This window comes from Miscanthus floridulus, chromosome 5, assembly GCF_019320115.1.
Source record: "Miscanthus floridulus cultivar M001 chromosome 5, ASM1932011v1, whole genome shotgun sequence".
NCBI lineage: Eukaryota > Viridiplantae > Streptophyta > Magnoliopsida > Poales > Poaceae > Miscanthus > Miscanthus floridulus.
Window position 1 is genome coordinate 130,678,741 of NC_089584.1, and position 24,305 is coordinate 130,703,045.

A 24,305-nucleotide genomic window follows, 5' to 3' on the forward strand; every position below is an offset into this window, starting at 1 on the left:
TGGGCTGTTACTATGCGTATAACTCACGCACTGATGTATTCAGTTGGACGATCCTTTTCCTTTGCAATATTCATTAACGGTTTTAATTAGGGGCACCAAATTCATTTCATAAGACTATGAATCCGTTTAAGAAATCCTATAATTAAACTTATTTTGCGACCGACATAGTATATTTTTTAGCAAGCTCATACTTATGTTGACTTATTATTCGCTCACAAAATATGAAATGAATCTTTCCAAGGAAATATTCAATTAGAATACTAGGATTTTGATGAAAATCCCTAAATAAAACAAGCCAAGGAATATAAGTTGTTAGTTTGAGGTTAGCTGGATAGGGTGCGCTGTATTGTCACAGACTAGAGATCACAAAAGTGACGAATGGTCTTTGCTTTATTTGTTGATAAAGGGCCTACTAGGATGGTGACTGAAAATTGCGGAGCTGATGTTTTGCTCTACTACATAACACTATAACAGTCTCCCAGCTACGGTTCACATCGAGACAAGATCGAACACGACATGCTGAAATATAAACTATCTACCACAACTCTGCATGCACCGTCCACACGCACTCACAGAAGCATACAGTACACGCACGCTTGCAATTTCCTATCGGTCTATCAGACATTCAGACGTGGCTCTTGATGGCGGAGCTGTATCCCGTGCGGTCGTCGTAGAACTTGGACCAGAGCATGACGCCGCCGTACTTGGGCGAGCCCTTGATGAGCGGCAGCACCTGCGACGTGAGCTGGGCCGCGGGCACGAACCCGGTGCCTGCCGCGTCCTTGGAGGCTGGCAGTCCGAGGTAGAGCTGCCCCGCCGGCACCGACTCCCATTGTTTCCATGCGTCTAGGAAGGCCTTGCGCCCCGAGCTGAACTGGCACTCCGGATTGTTGTAGAACTGCACCCACACGAAGTCGAACAGCCCCGTGTTGATCGCGGCGCTGTCCCACTCGTCCGGGAATGGGCACTGCGGCGCCGCGCTCAGCAGCACCGCCTTGTCGCCATTATTCTTGACCATGTCCTTGAGGTCCCTGCGCCAGTGGTGTCCGATCAGAGCATGAGTATATATGTGAACTCGAAACGACCATGCAGCGACGAGGACGAGTGTTAGGCGCGGCTGCGAAAGTAGTGTATACCTGGCGAGATTGTCCCAGAACTTGGCGCTGCCGAGCTCGATGTCGAAGTCGATGCCATCAAGGACGGCATCGCCGAGCGGACGTGACGACGACGTGCCGCCGAGGTAGCTATTCCAGAGGTACGCGGCCACCAGCCGCGCGTCCGCGGCCGACGACAGGCCGTACTTGCCAACGCCGCCGCCGATGGAGAGCAGGACCTTGACGCCGCGGCGCTGGCACGAACGGATGTCATCGCTCAGGCCGGAGCAGCGGCCCGACGAGGAGTCGCAGTGGCCGGACAGGTCCAGCTGTGGCGCCCGGCCCTGGCCGAACTGGGAAACGAAGGCGAGGATGACGAACTGGTACTTGCGGGATGCGCACGTCGCGGACAGGGTTGCTTCTTCCGTGTTCTGGCCCCAGTATACGGCGATTCCGCCGGCGTGGCACGTAACGAGGAGCGCCAGCAAGAGGATGGCAGTGAGTTGGAAGGGAGTGAGAGGTCTACCTGCCATGGTTAACCAGCTAGTTAGCGACTAATTAAGCCTATGCCTAGCCTAGTCCAAGACAGTGTGCTAGTGCTAGTAAGGATTAGCTTTGAGCTAGCTTCGGTTAGCTGTGGCTTGTGAAGTGTGAATGACTGAATGTGATCGATGTCACCTTTTTATAGCTGTTTGCCAGTGTTAGCAATGGCATTAGCAATGTGATCGTCACGGACTCACGGGATGGGCCTGTAGATAGTAACTGGTCCGGCATATCACGGTGGCGCTCGTGGACGGAAGAGTGGACAGCCGGCCGAACGAAGTAGGCGTGCTCCTTGGCTTGTTCCATTTCTATATATACCAATCCTTTCAGTTTCAGCTTCGTGAAAAATAAGTATACATTTCGGTTGATGTCAGGTGCAGCAACATTCATTCTTCATCCCCCTGCAGTCATGGTGATTGCCGTCTAAGACATACTGCTTGTCTGCTTGGGAGCTATTTAAGGAGTGCGGTACTAGAATACTAGACCGCCCTTCATATGGAAACTGACAATATCTACAGCCTACAGGCCTGGCCCTTGGAACGTCACAAATGGATTTGTTGTTTGCAGAAAAACATGCATACTCGAGCAGGTTCGTAAGGTGGTAATAAAACAGTAAAAACGTAGAACTGCTCTCTTCGATTTTTTTAAGAGTCCACTTGGCGAGAAACCCTGTAATCACACGCTGCTGGCTGATTGACTATCGACCAGGTCGGAAGTGTGCCGCATGATGATTGATGATCCTGTAGCATGCATGTACGAGTGAATCGATCAATCACACCGGGAGAGTCCCTCGTGCCTCGAGTTACCAGCCCGTCATGTGCCAGCGCGGTCGGTTGCCCCGTGCTGGCTTATCCTCAATATTGGGTTAAAATCTTTGATCCTAGCTCAATCCAACGCAGTGGCAGGTCAGTCAATTTTTTGGGATTTTCTATCTTGGTCCTGATTTTATCATGTGAGGTCGGGTATATAGGTTGAAAGTTACTCCCTCCATACTCAAACATTGGGAATATAAATCATGCATAACTTTTAAGTTGTTGAGTTTGGAAATGTGAAAACCATATGTATAGATTTGTCTTGAAAAATACTTTCACAAAAATTCACGTATATCACTTTTTGATAAATATCTTTATAAAAATAAGTAGTCAAAGTTATACTTTGGAGACCGTGTCGCTATCCAAAATGACTTATTTTTTAGTACGGAGGGAGTATATCCTAATCCTGATTCGATGCACTATTGGGATAGAGCATCTCCAAGAGTTTGTCAAATTTTACTTGGCAAATCTTGTGATTTGCCAACTCCCAAAATTATATGCCAAGTAAAAAAATAATCTATCTCCAAGAGTTTGGTATTTTTAACTTGGTAAAATAAAAAAACCCGTTAACAAAACGAAGAGGCCCGTTAAATGAACGAAGAGCCTCGCTAAACGAACGAAGAGGCCCGCTAAGAAACGAAGAGCCGAGATGCTCTTAGATTGGATCGAGTTGCCCCCCCCCCCCCCCCCCCCCCCCCCCCCCCCCCGAACAGGTCAGATGGGGTGGTTCATGACCATGATCAGATCTACTTGACACCTTAATTCATGTTTGTTTCTATTGTTGATGAAGTAGGTTAGTAGTAGAGTACAGGTCTCATCATATGATTAGAGGCATGGTGGCTTCAGGGCTGGACCTACTATATCGTGCCTGGATAATCCAACCACTCATTACTCATCGGCCCACTGTCCACACCTCATGGCCCAGACTTTAGTGTCATCTGGCCTTTCCCTCACCACGAGGTTGCGAGACAGCAAGAGGCGGAACCACCGAACCAGAAACCCTAGTGGCTAGCATTGTCGTCCCAAGCCGTCACCGCTCGTCACGGTAGCACCCCGCGCATTGGCACCCTACTGCCCTATGGGCAGATCCACCAACAAATAGGGGCGCCTGTTCGTCCATCCAGCGCAGCAGCGCTTGCTACTCAGCCTCTGCTGCCACCATCCCCCTCCCCGCCAGTTGCTGACCGATACCGAATTTTTTACATTTTAGTTTTTTTTTAAGTTTCTTACAAATAGATTCCGGGGGGAAAGATTTTAGAATATGGACCCTTAGCTCGGCGTCATTGATACTGACGCCGAGCTAACACGTCTCGGCGCCTGGCGCTGAGCTCGGCGCCTACAAATAGATCCCTGGAGGAAAGATTTTAGAATATGAACCCTTAGCTCGGCGCCATTGATGTTGGCGCCGAGCTAACACATCTCGGCGCCGTAGACGCTGGCGCCGAGCTCTGGTCACTGGCTCATCACGCGCGCTGCACATTGCCTTTGGCAGCTCCCACGTTGCCGCACCAGAAAACTGACTGGCCAGTAGTGGCGTGTACTAAAACCTGACGGTGACTACAACGACGTGGGAGCGCAGCGTAGACAGCGACGTGGTGTGCGGCCGTGCCCGTGCGTGCATGAATGAGTTGCGAGGTTCGAGCAGGGGGACGTCGACACGGCTGGCAATTATTAGTTGCTAGTGTATATATATATAGTACCATGTCCTTTTGAGCTTTGTATATGGATGTAACTTTCCTGGCCCTTTATCAAAATAATAATAAACTTTCCTGGATATTTTTATATTATCCCAAGATTAGTTGAAAAACGAAGAATACGGCAACCTTTTTATTCTTGCCGAAAGTTGCTGGACCTGCAGTCATATGTAAACCGAATATAGTTCACTGCTCTTCTTGGATGTAGATGGCTATGCTTTCCTTTGTTATTATACGCTAACCGCCGTTGTTTCTTAGTCGTGTTTATACGATCTATAAATATACAAGGTTTCCCCCAAACTGCCAAATGACGTTAGGAAGCAGCCTTCTGTGTTCTCGTGAATATCTGCCGTCCTTTTCTTTGGATCGACATAGTGCATGCAGTTCCGGTAAACAAAGATGACAGAAAAAAAAAGTAATAGTAATATACATGCTTCATTGATACTGAGATGAAGATGGCTCGAATTGTCCCCGGCTTAGTCAAATTTGTAGCTAAGTACATTATCCTTTTCTACGAATTTGGTACTAGCCGATGTTGATGCAAAGGTACGCCCAGAGAAGGATCATTTGTGACTACTTGCCAGCCTTACCAGTAGTGTTCATTAGCTTCAGTTTAGTAATAGCCTCAGGATTTGTACCACGAGAACTTCGTATGAACCTTCTGGTGCAGTAATTACCGGTGCCGGAGTGTGAACGAGAACTCACTTTCTGTTAATCAGTGACAAGTGGTTAAAATAAGCAATTTCTAAAGAGGCCTCTTTAATTTTCTGCTGGTGTGTAAAGCATATCACCTTTAATTTGGCATACATGCATGCCTGTGGTCATCAATCATCATAAAAGTAATGTAATACACTGGCGATTCTTCTTAGGGGCGGGTAGCAATATATTGGCGTACATGTACAAAATGACAGTTAGCTAGCCTAACATCACCATCCAGAACCTTTCCCCCAAAGAATGACAGTCTGCGTGGCAATCAGCTGATCGATTTTTGAAAGAAGAAGAGCAGTGAACTATATTCGGTTTACATATGACTGCAGGTCCAGCAACTTTCGGCAAGAATAAAAAGGTTGCCGTATTCTTCGTTTTTCAACTAATCTTACGATAATATAAAAATGTCCAGGAAAGTTTATTATTATTTTGATAAAGGGCCAAGAAAGTTACATCCATATACAAAGCTCAAAAGGACATGGTGCTATATATATATATATACACTAGCAGATAATAATTGCCTGCCGCGTCGACGTCCCCCTGCTCGAACCTCGCAACTCATTCATGCACGCACGAGCACGGCCGCACACCACGCCGCTGTCTGCGCTGCGCTGCGCTCCCACGTCGTTGTAGTCACCGTCAGGTTTTAGTACACGCCACTACTGGACAGTCAGTTTTCTGGTGTGGCAACGTGGGAGCTGCCAAAGGCAACGTGCAGCGCGCGTGATGAGCCAGTGACCAGATCTCGGCGCCAACGTCTACGGCGCTGGCGCCGAGCTAAGGGTCTATATTCTGAAATCTTTCCTCCAGGAGTCTATTTGTGAGAAACTTTAAAAAAATAGCTAAAAAGTAAAAAAATCGGCTAACCAATACGACCACAACACAGGAAGGTGGAAGCCTGCGTACATCTCAAATTCTCAGTTTAATTTCTTTCATAATTAAATTAGAGGCTTCTTTGTATTTTACTTGGATATACCCAACTTTGAAATCTTGGGTCGGTCATTGGGTGGCTTTGATATCTCCTGAAACTAGAAAACGGTGCTTTCCCATTACAAAAGATCTCTCCTTTTTATTCAGCTGCCTGATACATTCTACATGTGACGAACAATGAAATCTGAAGGACTACCAACAACCCAAAGTACAATAAATCGCATAAATATGAAAGATCTGCTAACACCAAGCATATGTGTATGCACAGGCAGGCGCATCCTGCATATGTCTAATTATCACACGTGGCTCTTGATGGCGTCACTGTAGCCTGCACGGTCGTCGTAGTACTTGGACCAGAGCATGACGCCACCGTACTTGGACGATCCCTTGATGAGCGGCAGCACGTTAGAGTTGAGATCGTCGGCGGGCACGAACCCGGTGCCGGCCGCGTCCTTGGAGGCCGGCAGGCCTAGGAAGATCTGTCCCGCCGGAACCGACTCCCACTGTTTCCATGCGTCCATGAACGCGCCACGGCCCGCGTTCACCTGGCACGGAGGGTTGTTGTAGAACTGCACCCACACGTAGTCGAACAGCCCCGTGTTGATCGCGCCGTTGTCCCACTCGTCAGGGAACGGGCACTGCGGCGCAGCGCTCAGGAGCACCCCCTTGCCGCCGACCTTGTTCTTGCCCATGTTCTTGAGGTCCCTGCACGGCGTGCGGCCGGGGTGGAGGCGGTGAGCAAACGCGGAGTTAACCAACACGACCGAGCGTGCCACGACGAGAAGCAGGCTGCGAGAGTTTACCTGGCCAAGCTGTCCCAGTACTTGGAGCCGCCGAGCTCAATGTCGAAGTCAATGCCGTCAAGAACGGCGTCGCCGAGGGGGCGCGACGACGATGTGCCGCCCAGGTAATTGTTCCAGAGGTAGGCGGCCACGTCCCGCGCGTCCCCCTGGGACGACAGGCCGTAGCTGCCGTCACCGCCGCCGATCGAGAGCAGGACCTTGATGCCGCTGCTCTGGCACGAACGTATGTCATCACTCAACCCCGTGCAGCCACCCGATGAGGGGTCGCAGTGGCTGGCGAGGTCCAGCTCCGGCGTCTGGCCCTTGCCGAACTTGTAGACGAAGGCGAGGATGACGAACTTGTAGTTCCCTGACGCACACGTGTCGGACAGGGACGCCTCGCCGTCGTTCTGGCCCCAGTAGACGGCGATGCCACCGGCATGGCATGTGGCGAGGAGAGCCACCAAGAGGGTGGCCACGAGCAGGAATGGAGCTAGAGCTCGGTTTGCCATGGCTTGATCGAGCGTGCCCAACTTGGATACTAACTTTAGGAAGTTGTTCTACGAGTAGTAGTGAGTAGAGCTGAGATGGGAATATGGGATGGCGAAGTGTGCATATTCGTGTCTCCTTTTATAACGGTTTGCGTTAGCAATATGAACGCCGTGGAGAGAACTTTGAGTAGGTTTCGTGCCGTGGTTCGTTTGCACTTCTGTGTGAATTTACCTCGAAGTGGTTGCGGTTAAGTAAAGTTTTATTTATTTACGCACGGTAATCCCATGTGCAGTTTACATTCCGTGATGATCAATGTAATCATTGAAGCTGACTTCAAATGTGATAATCACCGTACTAACTAAACCACAAACATGCGACAAAAATTGCTCCTTTTCTGGTTCCTGCATACATGGTTTGCATTTTCAGCGGGTGTCATGAATCGTTGATGGTTTTTGCATTCGTAGTGCCCAGTGATTCCCCTAATGATTGATCAGTAATAGTAGGTATGCTAATTTATTTTATTTGTTATGCTTATTGTATGGAGTAAAAACTGTTAGCATTTACACATTCTCTCGATATGTAGAGGAGATTTACACTGACATGTTACAACAAGAGCTGAATTTTTCACAATGCTAACAGTCCTTCGTTTTTCTTATTTACCAGCTGATTTCTGGGAAAAGTATCATACTGCAATGGTTTTGTTTTACTCAATTGTATGCATTGGTCATCATGTCTGCCTTTTTTAAAATAAAAACACAGAGTGCTTTGGACATTAAACATCATTTGCCTCTGCTATGAAGTGTGGAACTACTAAAGCCTACTTCTCACATGAGATCCTTGATGCACTTGACCAAATACCAGATTTGAGACATGATAATTATCTGGAAGCATATGGTATGATGAATCATGATGATCGAGTTTTCAAAGCACTTTTGGACCTTCCCCTGAACATGAGAAAGGATTGGTTGTTTATGGAGATTAAGAACGAAGAAGTCAGAATGTGAAGACATTGAAAAAGAAGTGAACTAGTCTCAGCTACTTTTTTTCGAAAGGAGTTTGTTTTACTTTAAACTCTACATTTTTATGCTGTTATAAAATGCTCTATTTTCCTTAGAGGAAGTTACTTAGGTTAGAAATAGTCTTGATGAAGGCGAGATTTTTAAGCTTTTAAGCCATTTATTTATGAATTTTAAATATTATTCGACATTTGCCGTGTCTCTACATCAACACTAGATTACTCAAAATCACTCTAAATTTGAGCTAATGTTAAAAAATGGATGGCTAAAAATCAGACTTAGAACTATATGTTTTTTTTAAAAAAAATGTAGTCGATTATAAAGAGAAATTTAAGTGGCCAGTTTGAGAAGCGTAAGACATGAATACAGATTTTCTCAATATGCGAACTATAGCACAAAAACAATTTCTTGATGCCTTTTTTATTCAACTGTGTGTGTAATACGTCATACATGTGAGAAACAAATGAATCTGCAACACAACCCAACATGGTACAGGAAAATTCACTGCACTACAGAGAGCATTGTCTCGCGACTCTGTAAGACGTTGTGACACGAACATAAAGCACCCAGCCAGCAGCGCCCGCATTTTACGGGAAATATCAGACGTGTTTCTTGATGGCGTCGCTGTAGCCCTTGTCGTAGAACTTGGACCAGAGCATGACGCCGCCGTACTTGGGCGAGCCCTTGATGAGCGGCAGCACCTGCGACCTGAGCTGGGCGGCGGGCACGAACCCGGTGCCCGCCGCGCTCTTGGAGGCGGGCAGACCCAGGAAGATCTTGCCCGCTGGCACCGACTGCCACCTCTTCCACGCGGCCAGGAACGCGCCGCGGCCAGCGCTCACCTGGCACGGCTGGTTGTTGTAGAACTGCACCCACACGAAGTCGAACAGCCCCGTGTTGATCGCGCCGCCGTCCCACTCGTCCGGGAACGGGCACTGCGGCGCCGCGCTCAGAAGCACCCCCTTGCTGCCCTTTTTCTTACCCAATTTCTTGAGGTCCCTGCATGCGTGTCGTGCAGCCATGTCAGGATCGTGTACTCAATACGAGCGCGCAGTGCAACGACGACGACGACGACGACGGATCGCGGCTCTGAGCCTCCGAGAGTTTACCTGGCGAGGCTGTCCCAGAACTTGGCGCCGCCTTGCTCGATGTCGAAGTCGACGCCGTCAAGGATGGCGTCGCCGAGGGGGCGGGACGACGACGTGCCGCCCAGGTAATTGTTCCAGAGGTACGCGGCCACTTCGCGCGCGTCGCTTTCTGACGACAGGCCGTAGCTGCCCTCGCCGCCGCCGATGGAGAGCAGGACCTTGATACCGCGGCGCTGGCACGAGTGGATGTCCTTGCTCAGAAACTTGCAGCTGCCCGACGAGGGAACGCAGTGACCGGCAAGGTTCAGGTCCGGCGTCTGGCCCTTGCCGAACTTGTAGACGAAGGCGAGGATGACGAACTTGTAGTTCCCGGACGCGCACGTCTCGGACAGGGACGACTCGCCGTCGTTCTGACCCCAGTACACGGCGATGCTGCCGGCGTGGCATGTGGCGACGAGCGCCACCAGGATGGTGGCAATGAGCTGGAAGTGAATGTGAGCGAGAGCTCGGCCTGCCATGGCTTCAGCGTACCCACCACTTACTAGGAATTTTGTTTTGGTTCTCAGTGGTGATAGTTGATGGAAAGTCTGCTTAGCCAGGTCTCCTTTTTATAGCTTGGTTTGGCATGGGTAACAACGGCAATGCATAAACATTTTCTTTTTGCGTCGATTAAGATCACGCATAGTTATATGTGAACGTATATCATGGAGGTGACTTCAAAACTGAACTACAACAACACATGCGACAAAAAATAGCGGATTTCCTGTATCGTCCAGCTTGAAGTGTCAGACTGACCGCAATAGGTGACTCATATGGACATTTAAATTCAAAATATGAAGTAGAAGACCTAAAATTAGCCTTCAATAGAGTATCCATACGGAAGACTCATTTTAGGTTGTCTGAGAGGCACAACCCAAATATGAGTATATCTCTTCTGAAAACTTATTTACAGAAAAGATTCTCTTTTAGGTCTCATTGTTGGAGAAGATGTCGAATGAGTATTTGTAGCACTATCCAAATGTTAAATGGATCTTATATTTTAGGTGTTGTTGTTGGAGATAGTCATAGCGCCACATTCTGCGTCCCAACAAGATACATTACCAGAGAAACGCAATAGATGACGCGTTAGATGACGCGTGAGTGACGGGTACGTGTAGATCGATTCTAGTTTTACTCCGTGTAGTTGTACAAGAATCTACATTTACAGCTTGATTGAAGCCGAAACTAATACTTGGCAGCTAGCTAGCTATGGAGAAACCCGAACGCAACGAAACAACAAACAGCTACTCTTCGGGTAGTCCAACGTCCCAACAAGGATACACCAAGATTCTTTCTGTCCAATGGGGAACGCATAAAAATCACCACTGCCAGCCGGCACCGACCATACCGTGACTTGAAACAGAGCAACGATAAAATGCACCAATTCCATTGGATGCGATAAAGCAATCAGGGTTAAAAAATAAAAGACCATCAAAGCCTGTACCCGTGAGTGAAGACAGCAATATCGAAATACGATAATGTCACAAGTTCGGTATCAAGAACCAAAACATCCATACAAGACCAGGGTTTTAACTACTTAATCCTCGATAGTAGTTGCGCAAAAAATTGGTTGGTAGGGAAAATTGCAAAATGGCCCAAGCACTCAAGTCTCCTGGAAATTCTAAGCCTAATTGGAAATTTTAGAACACCCGGTACACCTTTCCCATAGTGCTCTTCAGGTATAGGCATCTCACCTGCAAACACACAAACAGGCAGGACGTCATTAACACAGTGGTTAATAATATATTAGTACATATAAGCATGAATTTTATACAGCTGTGAGGAACATTCAGAAGCATACATTCTGCCAATTCTTTTTCAAGAGTGACACAAGGAAGTTGACGCTCATTTGCACATTCTGGAAGATTTGCTTCTCCTCCATACCGCAGTTGCCAACAGCAACACCCATGCAAAGTACCTTCTTTAGCTGGAACTTAACTGTAGCCTTTGTCTCATTAACCTTGGACTCAAGGGATTCCTGGTGTGTCACCAAGGTAGGGAACTTTCCTGCAGTAGAACACAATTTGAAAGATGAGCACAGATCCTTAATGCAGAAGTTTAAGGAAATCAACTTATAGTATCATTTTATGCTATACACAGCCCACGTTGCAGCTCATAATAAAGGGCATACCCGGTGCAGAGAGCTCCTGCTCTGTGCGGGGTCTGGGGAAGGGTGTCAGTGGCAAGCCTTACCCTCGCCTGTGCAATGCGAGAAGACCGCGACTCGAACCCGGGACCTTCCGGTCACAGGCGGTAAGACTCTACCGCTTGCACCAGGCACCAGGCCCGCCCTTCACGTTGCAGCTCACAATGTTATTATAAAAACAATGGCCTTCAAGTTGACATTATTAAATCAAGAACAAAAAACTAACTCATCAGAACTGTTGGTTGCTCAAATGAAAAAGAACAAGATAAATGACTAGGTCTACAAACAATGTACAAACATGGAGTTGTGATGATCACCATGCTTTATACAACCCAAGACCATTGTGGCCTATTCCAAATTAGCATACCCTATAATCGATAACTATCCTCTGAAAGAAAATTAGATTACGCTCCACAAGAACAATAATAGTGTGCACCCTCCTCACAAGATATACCAATATGAGCACAGTTTGATTAACAAAAATGAAAAAGTATATTATTAAGAAATCTTGGGAAAATAGGGATCATGATTCTAGAAACAATTTTGCCGCCAATTTAACACAAATAAATGCAGAGGTTAAACTCAATAAAAAAAAAACTAGTAACATAACAACAGACTATGTAGACCCAACAGACAAAAGGAAGAGGTCCTTGCCTGCCTTGTTAAGACCAGGACCAAGAAGACGAGGAATTTGCTTAATGATAGCCTCAGACGCAAGGAAAGCATGGTACTTCTTTGCCAGCTTCTTGACTAGCTTCTTGTTTTTGTTCATCTTCTTGAGGGCTTCCACATCCATACTGTCTAGACCTATTCTCTCTGCCTACATACAGCATAGTACCAACATTTGAACAGATATATCAGAACAAAGCCAAACAAGGCATTACCAATGAACTTGTCTGAAAGGACACTTGTATGGTTCTATTCAGCAGTACAAAACTTGTTGATGTCATGGAGAGTTATACTATATATAAGCCTACAATATAAATATACATAGCAAATTGTACTATGCTGAATATCAAGCGTTTTAACAGCACAGGATAACATTGCACATAAGCAGAAAGGCAAGGAACTAAAGTCGATTCATTTGCTAAATAGTTTGATCATATACAACAGCCCCTCACTCAAGAACTTTGTTAAGCTAATATTTCGCTCGAAGAGCAAACAATTGAATTCCTGAGTACAAGTAATTTTACACAAAAAAAACATGGAACATACTGATGGAAGCATAACACACCTCCTCAACGTGCTGAGCATCACCAAGCATGCAAACCTTCATCTTAGGGCGAGGGATGTGAGGCAGCTTAACAGAACCACTGAAACGCTTGTCCTTTTGAGGGTCATAGTTCTTGAGACCAATCTGAAGCTCAATGGTTTCAACAAACTTGCGCTGCTTCTCACGGGAATCACTGGTAATCGAGGCAATCGCCTCCCTCAGAGCATCACTCTGCAGCTTACTGAAACAAGGAAAGATGAAACAATTAATTGCATGATGCATTAAGGCCCTTGTTTTTTTATATATTTTGACAAACAATACTGATAACACGTGCATAGCAAAATTTGTCTTAGATTTAAGTAGATCTTTTGACATGACATTTGTTAAGAAACCAATTCCAGGGAACACAGATGATTGCACCAAGTTAAACCAAAAGGAACAGGAAACAACAGGGCAACTAGCTACATAACAGAAGTATTTTACAAAACTGAATCTGCAGAATACAAGTCTATTCTAACGCAACAACCAATGGGCTAATAAGACAGACAAAACACTGAAAACTTCAAATGCTAAGATAGACAAGTTAGATAGTCCACCAATCCCCCCATTTATATAAGTACAGCTAAAGGAACCACCCAGCACTAAGAGAATTGCTGGCATGCTAATTTCCAAACATCACATTAAGTCATACAAAAGACCCAGCAGACCAGGTCCAATCTGCCAAATTCTACAACATAGTAAAATATACAGAAACTGATCCGCTGCCTATGGTGACATTCAAACCTTGCAGCAGGTTAACAAAACTAACAGCTAATGACGATAATAGGAATGGAAAATATGCCATAAAAAATCTACATAAATCTACACAAAGCCGGGTAAGCAACATGATACAGAAGACACACACTGCACATATCAGCAACTATAAACAATACAATGTGCACTCTGTGAACTCCAACGAGTGCATCACGTTAGATATTCGCATGTTCAACAGAGAAGCACCACGCAACCACAGTGAGACAGAAGAGAAGCGCGGCGGTACCTCATGGCGCCGGCACCCGAATTGCGAGCAGCGTTCCTGAGAAGAGACGAGCAAGAGTAATGGGCGAGGTTAAAGGAACAGCTGCAATGGTTCGGTAACTTGGCAATGGCGGACCCAGTACCCGATACTTTTTGCAAAACAATCGAAGTTAGGTAGGCATAATACATGCATACACTTATAAATATATAAGATCCGGATACAAGGTTTGGCACGAATTGGATTGTTCATAAATGACAAAAAATGCAGTAGTATTGCAGATACACGATAGGAACTAGAATATACAGTTCCATTACGCATCAGTTCAACTTAAACACCTTGTTTTGACAATACAGTACCAGATGGGCGCCTTGACAGTCCTGAGGATGTGCATGGAACAAATTCGCATCTACAACATGTTGCCCTTTCCACCAAACAGAGCACGAGATCTCCTGATTGACTGCTACAGAATTCAAATCTTGTGACTTGCGGTGGGGGATTGGAGCTCACCTAAAGTGCAGACTTGCCGGTGGCGCGGTGTAGCTGTGGTCGGGAGAGGAGAGCGGCCGAGCAGCGAGCGGCGGCGGCGTGCGGCTGGGAGCGTGGCCTACTGCTGCTGGGAACTAAATACCAAGGGTGCTAGGGTTATACCGTGGGCTGGGCCGGCTGTGGCTCTTTCGTGGGCTAAGTTGATATCTGCTATACTTCAATTTTGGGGGAAAGGCCCATCTAAACTCCCTCAATTAAAACCCCCCACGGGTGTTGTCAAGATCACCGTGGATGCAGTGTTCAAGCACGGCCCCGTTCGCTTGGAGGAATTTTGAAGGAATCTGAAGAAATTTGTGAGAGAAAAATGCTGTTCTGGATGGAAAAAGAAGCGGATAAGCCGGGTTTAAAGGCACACGAACGGAGCCAATGAGTTGAAGGCTTCGACAGCGGCGACTGTCAGGGACAAGGCTGGTCAGTTCATGGGAGCTTTGGCTCTGATTCTATGGGACCAGAGGTGATAGAATCCATTGCCTGCAGAGAAGGTATGACCCTAGCCTTGACTTACGAGTGAAGAGTTTTAGAGTGGCCCGTGATTGCCTGAATGTCGTGAAGAATATTTTACAAGGCAATCTTGGAGTATATGGGCAAATCATTCATGAGATCAGCGTGAGGAAGGCAGCCTTCAGAAGCGTTGAGCATGTGCATGAAAAGAGGGAGTCCAATGTCAAGGCTCATAACATCGCTCGTAGAGGCTGACATAGGTCGACATATTTGGTTTTGAGTAAAATGCATTGTAGGTCCTCAAACTATTGGCTCCTTCCCATCTACGTCCTCAAACTATTAAACCAACTATCTAGGTCTCTGATCTATTTCCGTGGCACATGCACGGTCCAGATGCAGCCACGTCAGCCACATAATCCGATGTGGTCGTGCCAGAGTGGCAGATGAAGGGCGAGGTCATCGCATTTTATTAACCCCCCCCCCCCCCCCGCAAACGTTGTCTTCCTTACTTTCAACTGCAGCCACCCTCTCCCCCAATCTCTATCAGCCGAGAGAAGGCAAGGGCGGGCCGGGGCGGCGGCGAACTCGCGGGCAGGGAGAGATCACGAGGGTGGGCCAGGGCTGAGGCGAACTCCGGGCCGCACAAATTGCGGCGCGGCAGCACCATGGCAGGGCGTCGACGATTGAAAGGGGAGCTGGCTCCAACCTATGGTAAGTGCCCTAGAGCTGTATCCTATACTCAATGCTATCTGTGCCAGATCAATTTGGAGGCGTAATAGTTGGTCTGGTAGGCTTGCTTGATATGCTCCGATTCGGTGCTTAATTTTAGGGTTGTTTTTCGTTCTTTAGGGCCTGACGATGAAGAGTTTTCTATGGAAGTGCATCATAATGGATTTTTCTATGGGTCTGGTGTTGATCGAGTGTACCTCGATGGCAATGTCGATTGGTTCGACAATATCAAAGTGCAGTATTGGTCTTTTAATGCAGTAGATGAGATATCAGTGGTGCTAGGTTATGATATGGGTGTTCCAGTGTGGTGGTTGTTGCCTGAGCAGGACTTGTCAACCGGTTTGCGTTTGATTGCATCAGATAAAGAAGCACAGATAATGAAGCAAGTTGCATTTAAGGTCAAGAATTATGTGCTTTATATGGACCATTACAATACTGTTGATGGCAACAACTGGGAGGACATTGTGTACAACCCAATTGCAACCTTACCCAAAGTGATTAGTCCTTCAAAGGTGCCTGCCCCTGCTAGGACAGAATGTGCTGATGGTGATGACAGTGAATACAATTTAGATGTTGATTTTGTTGACAGTGACTATGCAGTTCGAGATGATGATGATGACCTTTTTTGTGATGATGTTGATGAAGGTGTGGTTGATGAGGGTGCTGCAAAGGGGATAATGGTCAGAGCAGGGAGGAAAAGATTTGGCCCAGTAGACAATGAACCAGTAGGCAAAGAATGGGATGAGTTGGACTCTAATGAAGAAGAATTAGAGCTACCAGAATCTGGTGAAGAGGGTAGGGCTGGGCAGAACATGAGAAGTTTTAGACCTGAAGATTTGCAGAACCCAATTTTCAAAGTTGGCATGAAGTTTGATTCAGTAGAGATGCTTAGAAAGGTAATTACTGAATATAGTATCAAGAATAGAGTGGAGATAAAGATGCCCAAGAATGATAGGACTAGAATCAAAGCTCATTGTGATGAAGAATGTCCATGGTACTTGTATGCTTCAGAAGACAAAAGGGTGGACTGTTTTGTCATCAAGACTTATGTTGGGACTCACACATGTCAGAAAAAATGGGTATTGAAAAGATGTACTGCAAAATGGCTTGCCAACAAATATGTAGAGAGGTTCAGAGCTGATGAGAAGATGAGTTTGTCAAATTTTGCAAAGACAGTGTAGCTGGAGTTAAATTTGACCCTATCCAGGAACAAATTATCTAGAGCTAGAAGACTGGCTTGGAACTTGATATATGGAGATGAAGTGCAGCAGTACACTAAGTTGTGGTACTATGGGCAGGAACTTAGGAAGACAAATTCAGGAAGCACTTTGTATTTGAAATTACTTGATGGTTGTTTTAGTTCATTGTATTTCTCATTAGATGTATGCAAGAGGGGATTTTTAAGTGGATGCAGACCTGTTATATGTCTTGATGGTTGCCACATCAAGACTAAATTTGGGGGTCAGTTGCTAACTGCTGTAGGAATAGATCCTAATGATTGTATATTTCCTGTTGCAATGGCAGTGGTTGAGGTGGAGTGTCTTGCTTCTTGGAAGTGGTTCCTAGAGCACTTGAAAGAAGATCTAGGAATAGAAAATACTACACCTTAGACCATCATGATAGATAAATAGAAAGGTTTAATCCCTGCTGTTCAGTAAACCTTTCCTGACTCTAAACATAGGTTTTGTGTTAGGCACCTCTACTCCAACTTCTAGGGGCAGTTCAAAGGGGAAAACCTGAAGAATCAGCTTTGGGCTTGTGCAAGGGCAAGTACAGTGCCAAGATGGAATCAAGAGATGGACAAAATAAAACTACTCAACAAAGATGCCCATGCTTGGTTAGAGAAAATGGCCCCAAACACTTGGGTTAGGGCATTTTTTAGTGAGTACCCAAAATGTGATATTTTGCTGAACAATACATGTGAAGTGTTTAACAGGTACATTTTAGAAGCTAGAGAACTTCCTATCTTAAGCATGCTGCAAAGGATCAAGGGACAGCTCATGGCCAGGCACTACAACAAACAAAAAGAAGTGCAAGAGAAATGGGGAGGGATGTTGATCTGTCCAAAGATCAAGAAGAAATTGGCAAGACATGCAGAGATGGCCAACACATGCTATGTAATACCAAGTGGGGGTGGTGTATTTGAGGTTCATGACAGGGAGTGGCAATTTAATGTAGACATTGGAGGAAGGCATTGCGATTGCAAGAGGTGGAGCTTGACAGGTATACCCTGCAGTCATGCAATTTCTTGCCTAAGGCATGAGAGGATGAAAGCTCTAGTTTGGTTTTGGTTAATTGATGAAACTCTAAGTGCTAACCTAGTTTATCAAGATGATTATGAGATAGGTAGCACTACTCCAAGTGATGAAGCAATGGCGAAGATCATGACAATGGTGATGGCATGGTGATGGTCAAATGCTTAAACTTGGAAAAGAAGAAAGATAAAAACAAAAGGCTCAAGGCAAAGGTATAAAATGTAGGAGCCATTTTGTTTTAGTGATCAAGACACTTAGTGAGTGTGATCACATTTAGAATAGATAGCCGTACTATTAAGAGGAGTGAAACTTGTATCGGAATGCGATTATCAAAGTGCCACTAGATGCTCTAACTCATTGCATATGCATTTAGGATCTAGTGGAGTGCTAACACCCTTGAAAATATTTGTGAAAATACACTAACACTTGTGCACAAGGTGATACACTTGGTGGTGTTGACACATTTACAAAGGAGGTGGTGTTTGCAGGGTTGAGATGGGTTTGGGATTTGGCGCTTTCGGGAAAATGAAATGCCTATTTTCTATTGCGTCGGATGCAAAATTCTTGGTGGTTGGCATATTTGAACTAGGGTGAAGAAGTTAGAGTTGAAATAGAGTTGGTCGAAATGATGCTGGCGTCGGTCTACTGACCGGACGCTGGGTCACTCAGCGACCAGACGCTGAAAGGCTGCGTCCGGTCGAGCTGTCAGACGACACAGTGTCCGGTCTATGTCCGATCAAGGTGGACCGGACGTGTCCGGTCAAAAAAATATGCCTCGGGGAGCTTACTAGAAACGACCGGACGTTGGGGCTTCAGCGTCCGGTCAGTTTTACCGGAGCGTCCGGTCAGCTTCGTAGCCGTTGAAATCTGACGAACAGCGTTTGAAGCTGGTGACGCGTGGCGTCCATCGAGCGACCGGACGCTGAGGGCCAGCATCCAGTTAGTATGACCGGAGCGTCCGGTCAGAGCGCATTTTGCCTAGTGAAGGGGTATAACGGCTCTATTTGATAGGGGCTCTATTTATAGCCCCATGGCCGACTCAAGGGAGCACTCTTGCACATTTTCATTGACATAGCATCCTTGTGAGTTTAGCCAAAGTCCTCCCACTCATCTCCATCATTGATCCATCATCATTGTGAGATTGGGAGAGAATCCAAGTGCATTGCTTGAGTGATTGCATCTAGTGGCACTTGGTATTTGTGTTGCGCTGCGGATTTCGCTTGTTTCTCTTGGTGGTTGCCACCACCTAGATGGTTAGAGCAGCGGTGGAGGATCGACACGAGTCGGTGATTGTTCGTGGCCGCCTTCGGTGATTGTGAGGGGAGTTGTACCTTCCCTAGCGGAGTGCCAAAAGGTAACTTTAGTAAATTGCTCGTGTCATTGAGTTATCTCACTTGTGGGTCAGTTCTTGCGGTGTCCTATCATGTGGACGAGGTTTGTGAAACACCTCTTAGCCGTTGAACCACCAAGTGTTGGTCGACACAACGGGGACTAGCGTGTTGGCAAACACGTGAACCTCGGGAGAAAAATCGATTGTCTCTTGTCATTTGCATTCTCCCGGTGATTGGATTGATCTTTATCTTGTGATTGGTTCATCCCCTTTATGGCGATATAATCACCTTACTTGCTTGTTTACATTCTTGCAAACTAGTTGATACAAGCTCTTTAGTGTAATTAGAATTGAGAGCTTGCTTTGTTATTTACATTCATCTAGTTGAGCTCTTTAGACTAGCAAGCTTGTGTGCCTAAGTAATCATTGCAACTAGAATTGTTGGATAGATGGCTTGCAACCCTAATAGAGCTAGAGCAAGTTTACATTACGCTATTTGTCATACTAATCAAATTGCTCTAGTTAATTTATAGATTTTTAAATAGGCTATTCACCCCCCTCTAGCCATATTAGGACCTTTCAGAGGATACCTGAGGAGTCAGTGCTGCCCTGGTGTTACTATACTGAAGCTTTTAAGAAGGCATATGGATGCTACATTCACCCATGCAATGACAAGTCCACTTGGGAAAAGGTTGGTGGCCCACAAGTTCAACCACCTGTGTATGAAAAAAAGGGTTGGAAGGCCACCTAAAGCTAGAAGGAAAGCAACACATGAAGTTGGTGGACCAAATGGGCCAAGACTAACCAAACATGGAGTAACCATGCATTGTAGTCACTGTGGAGAACCTAGGCACAACTCAGCAACCTGTGAGAGAAAGAAAGCAGGAGAACCAGCAGTGAAAAAATCAAGGAAGAAAGCTAGTCCATCTGTGCCAGATCAACATTCCAGCCAACAACCTACCACTGTCCAGGTTTGTGCAAAACCAGCCAAATGCTTAATTGGATGACATTATATGAAACTCATTTGTAACTTTCTTTAGGAGATGAACCTGCAAGAAAGTGTAACACAACTACTTATGTCAACTTTGGAGAACCCAATGGTGTCACAACTGCAAGATGAGGCAACACCTTCTTCCTAGCTCCTAGCACTATTTTTTCTCCTTTGTAAGACTAATAATTGGATCCCATTGTTGCAGGCTGCCCAAGCTGTGAGGCAAACTACAGTCAGGCAACCTATTCCAGATTGTGCCTACATCAGCTCCAATCTCCCACTAGCAAGACACATGCCACTTACAACAGCATCCAAGATTGTGAGAGCCAGTAAGGTACCTGCAGAGAAGAAGAAGGCAGCCAAGGCCAAATCCAAGTCCAAGAAAGGGACAAATGGAGAGAAGTGAAGACAGTGTGGTGTCTTACTTTTGTGTAGCAGCTACTGTTTCTTTTGTACAGCAGCAATGGCTGCCTTTTGTTAAGCAGCTAAGCTTGCCTTTTGTGCAGTGATCATAGATATATAGATCATTTGCAATGCAAACAGTAGGGTGGTAGAAGGAATGGCCTAAACTATGGTATGTAACCGCAGTGACTGATGGTCAAAGAACTAATGGCCTAAGCTATGATATGTAACTACAATGACTGAATTGACAATGAAATTCCAGTGATCTGGTCTATGTCACCATGTTATCAACTTCTGTCATTTGGTGCAAGAGAATTGCATAAAAGCTAACTGAAACATACTTGCATTGATACAAACTCATATTCCATTCATTGAACATGAACATGGTTATTACAGCTTGTAAACTGAAACATACTTGAACACATGGTTCAGTAGAGGTACTAAGCTGCCACTTCTACATGAAAAACATGGTTATTACACCTAGAACAAGAAAAACAGCAGCAACTACAAGGCACACTGCTACAATTTTTCCTAGGTCTACCAACTTCTGTAGCTTTTCAGCTACTCTATCACCAAGGATGGCAACGGGGACCCGATACCCGATACCCGACGGGTATTTGATCCATTAGGGGACGGGGATGGGATCATATCTTTACCCGCGGGCATCTAAATGGGCAAGAATCCATACCCGACGGGCATAGCGGGTACGGGAACGTTCCCTGTTTATCCGTACCCGTTACCCGTTGGGGAACCCGACTATTTGAGCTGTCATGCGAGTATTAGGCCCAAAGAAGCTCAACATAGATATTTTGGTCCAAATCTGAACAGTCATATATATAATTTGTGTGTTCTAGGAACCCTCGTTCAATTTTTCCTCACCATCTCCGCCAGCAGCACAAGCACGCCTGTCTCACGAGCGCTCGTGCCCCTCGCTTCCTCAGTTCGGTCTCTCTGCCACCTTTGCTCATCCTCCTCGCAACCTCGCTCCTTCTCCTCGGCATCTCCGAGACTCCGACACTTATACCCGGGTGAAGAAGAAACGTCTCCGATTGCAAAGCTGCGACCCCAAGTGTCCTTGTTTATTGGGTATGCAATACCCGTCGGGTATCTGTTACCCGACCGATACCCGACGGGTACGGGGATGGGCAATAATCTATACCCGAGACAGTTAATGGGGATGGGGACAGGATAAATTCTCCGTAGCGGGGAAGAGAATGTTCCAGCGATACCCGACGGGTATATACCCGTTGCCATCCTTATCTATCACTTCCATTCTTTGGAAACACTATATCAGCAAGCAAAGGTGTCAATTCAGTCTTGTTTGCTTCCACTACTCCCTCTAAGCGTCCAATTGCAATCTTGATCTGCTCAACTTCATTCATGGAATCCTCCTGTCTAATGCCGGCATCAGCAGTCCCTCTCTTCTCCACCAATCCCTTGGCAATCAGCAGCTTCTCATACTTGTCGGGAAACAAATATCAAGGGCAAGTTGTAGAGTCCTGCAATTTGTACAGTAAGACTACAACAAGAGTATCATCGTTGTTGAACAGGGAGGGAACAATTGAAGAGGTCGGCACTTGCATCTCTCTCATGGAGCCGGCACTTGAAGAAGATGGCCTCCGGGACCTTAGATCCTGGACCCGAAGTGAGCTCGAGGATCTCCTCGCCGCATTTAGGGCACGACACAAGGGGTAGCCTAGTGCGCGCGCCCAATCTCAGGGGCCCAACCCTCTACGCGGATGACGAGCTGCCGAGCGACATCGCAGACTGCGTGGAGGCGCTGCGGATCGAAGAATGCGGGCACAGGCGGCTGGACCGGAGATAGCGGACGTGGGCGGCGAGCAGCCTAAAGAAGATTGGGGAAGAGAAGGCCGGAGTACCAACTAATGAACAGAACATTGGCGGGGGCTTTTCTGCTAAATTGGTATGACCTCGTCCTTCATCTGCCACTCTGGCACGACCACGGTGGATTATGTGGCTGACGTGGCTGCATCTGGACACTGCGTGTGCCGCGGAAATAGATCAGGGACCTAGATAGTTGGTTTAATAGTTTGAGGACGTAGATGGGAAGAAGCCAATAGTTTGAGGACCTACAGTGCATTTTACTCTTTGGTTTTTAAGTCCACCAGATGGTGTATGTACCTCTTACAACTCTTCTAGTTAAATAATGGAGAGTGGTGTTGCTAAAAAAAACCATAAAAGTCCATAAAACTAGATTTTTAGACTTTCGACTTTTAAAACCATTCGATTTATCTCCTTGAATGATTCTAAAAACAGTTTTAGCTTATGTGGCGCCATGTCAGCCGTAAGGCTAGTTAAACCAGACTTTCGATAGTCAGTGAGGTCAATCAAGCTTTATCAAAAAATTAAAGAAATATTTTTTAAAAAAATATCCAAATATTTTTATAAATATGTATTTAAAAATACTAAAACCTTAATTAACCCTAGAAAATACATAGCAAATTTGTTTTAACACAAAAAATATGAAACTAGTTTTATATTTTTATAAAACCATGCTCTACGTTTTTGTTCCAATTATTTGAATCTTATATGGTCTTATAAAAATATAAAACTAAGCCAAATATAAAGCGGAAGCAGGCCAAGACAAATCATTTGTGACTGTAGTGTGAATCACCGTGCAAACTGCACACAACATTTTCTCATCAATACGACTTTGCACAAAAAAATCATATAAAAACAATGTTGTAAATAGTTGGCTGTCAGTGGCGGAGCCAGGATTTGAAACTTGTGTATTCCCACTTCTATATCATAAAAAAAATCGAATCCATAGGCTTAAAATATAATTTAGAGTAGTACGTTACCAATAATTAGAGTCACAAGATAGTCAAATGACAAATTGTTGAGCTAGCCAACTCTAAGATATGCGTGAAAATAATACAGATTAACATAAAGCACCAGTTTTTTTTTACTGTTTTGGGCTCAAAAGCGCAAAAATACTACAGATTATAGCATTATACATTATACATATATATATATGTATATACACATATATACATAAAAAGTGTACCAAAATAGTTGGGTATTCCCGGGAATACTGAGGAATACCCTTAAATCCGCCCATGTGGGCTGTGACATTTATCGGTGCCTTCCTCTAAAAGTTATATCAAGCTAGTAGCGGTCTTTATAGAAATATGAAAATGCATAACTAATTATGCACAAAAACTTTTAACTAAGAAAATTTTAGTCAACACAAATACTTAAAATCTAGATGGACATGTTGATTCCTTATTTGTCGCCGAAGTTAGGTCTGCGCATGCATTAAGAGCACATGATCGAACAAGAAGATAGTTTGGATGGTCTCGAGATGTCGGACTTCATGTGTTTTCGAAAATCATGCTTTACATTATTATGGATCCTAACTCATAAAAACATAGAGCATGATTTTATGAAAAATACGAAACCAGTTCCATATTTTTTTCTAAGTCAAAACAGATTTCTATGATTTTTTTAGGTTACATGATATTTTAGTATTTTCAAATTTATGTTTTTAAAAAAAATATTTGGTTATTTAAAAAAACTAAAATTTTGACAAAATTTAATTAACCTCCCTGAACTATCGTGAATGTTCGATTTACCTTCCTCGTGGCTGACGTGGTGCCACATCAGTGAAACCGTTTTCAAAACTGTCGATGGAGGTAAATCAGATGGCTGTAAAAACTAGGGGTCTAAAAGTCCAAAATTTCTGGTTGCTGGTAAAATTAGACTTGTGCATGAGGGAGGTCAGATGGACTTCTTCCAATTTCAGAGACCGTAACACCCATGGGGAAAAGAATCAAAACCCACCCGCACCCGATTTGGAGCCCAAAACTCACAACCTGTAGGGATAGAATTGCACCTGTGCCATGTCTGCCGGATCTAAAAACCGACGTTCTCAAGTCCAAATATGCATGACTATCAGACATAAATTTGGGTGCTCGAATCGCACAGGTAGGAAGACGAATACAAAGCTCTGTTCGCTTATCTTATGAGCCGTACTGTTTCAGCGAATAGACAATATTTTTTTCTCACAACAAAT

General features: G+C 45.3%; 4 protein-coding genes across 7 annotated transcripts; all 4 read right to left on the minus strand.

Annotated features, from left to right (window-relative positions):
• Positions 1-386: 386 nt before the first annotated feature.
• On the minus strand, positions 387-1,722 carry LOC136450790 (acidic endochitinase SE2-like). Its single transcript, XM_066451406.1, has 2 exons — positions 1,137-1,722; positions 387-1,031 (listed from the first exon to the last, which is right to left on the minus strand). Exons 1-2 carry the CDS (start codon positions 1,625-1,627, stop codon positions 626-628), a joined length of 897 nt encoding a protein of 298 aa, XP_066307503.1. The 5' UTR covers positions 1,628-1,722; the 3' UTR covers positions 387-625.
• A 4,218-nt stretch (positions 1,723-5,940) lies between these two features.
• On the minus strand, positions 5,941-7,085 carry LOC136450788 (acidic endochitinase-like). The gene is made up of 2 exons (XM_066451404.1): positions 6,585-7,085; positions 5,941-6,486 (listed from the first exon to the last, which is right to left on the minus strand). The coding sequence occupies exons 1-2, from the start codon at positions 7,073-7,075 to the stop codon at positions 6,078-6,080; spliced, it is 900 nt and encodes a 299-aa protein (XP_066307501.1). The 5' UTR covers positions 7,076-7,085; the 3' UTR covers positions 5,941-6,077.
• A 1,385-nt stretch (positions 7,086-8,470) lies between these two features.
• Positions 8,471-9,708, minus strand: LOC136450789 (acidic endochitinase-like). Its single transcript, XM_066451405.1, has 2 exons — positions 9,181-9,708; positions 8,471-9,070 (listed from the first exon to the last, which is right to left on the minus strand). Exons 1-2 carry the CDS (start codon positions 9,675-9,677, stop codon positions 8,671-8,673), a joined length of 897 nt encoding a protein of 298 aa, XP_066307502.1. The 5' UTR covers positions 9,678-9,708; the 3' UTR covers positions 8,471-8,670.
• A 937-nt stretch (positions 9,709-10,645) lies between these two features.
• On the minus strand, positions 10,646-14,203 carry LOC136453606 (large ribosomal subunit protein uL1-like). Of its 4 annotated transcripts, none has more exons than XM_066454162.1 (6): positions 14,083-14,203; positions 13,597-13,632; positions 12,579-12,798; positions 11,999-12,164; positions 11,000-11,205; positions 10,646-10,892 (listed from the first exon to the last, which is right to left on the minus strand). In XM_066454162.1, exons 2-6 carry the CDS (start codon positions 13,599-13,601, stop codon positions 10,839-10,841), a joined length of 651 nt encoding a protein of 216 aa, XP_066310259.1. In that variant the 5' UTR covers positions 13,602-13,632; positions 14,083-14,203; the 3' UTR covers positions 10,646-10,838. The 4 variants fall into 4 exon arrangements, 3 of the variants coding, with proteins under 3 accessions (XP_066310259.1, XP_066310260.1, XP_066310258.1); XM_066454163.1 differs by having other exon boundaries at positions 13,597-13,723; positions 14,083-14,167; XM_066454161.1 differs by lacking the exon at positions 14,083-14,203 and adding an exon at positions 13,932-14,019.
• Positions 14,204-24,305: the final 10,102 nt, after the last annotated feature.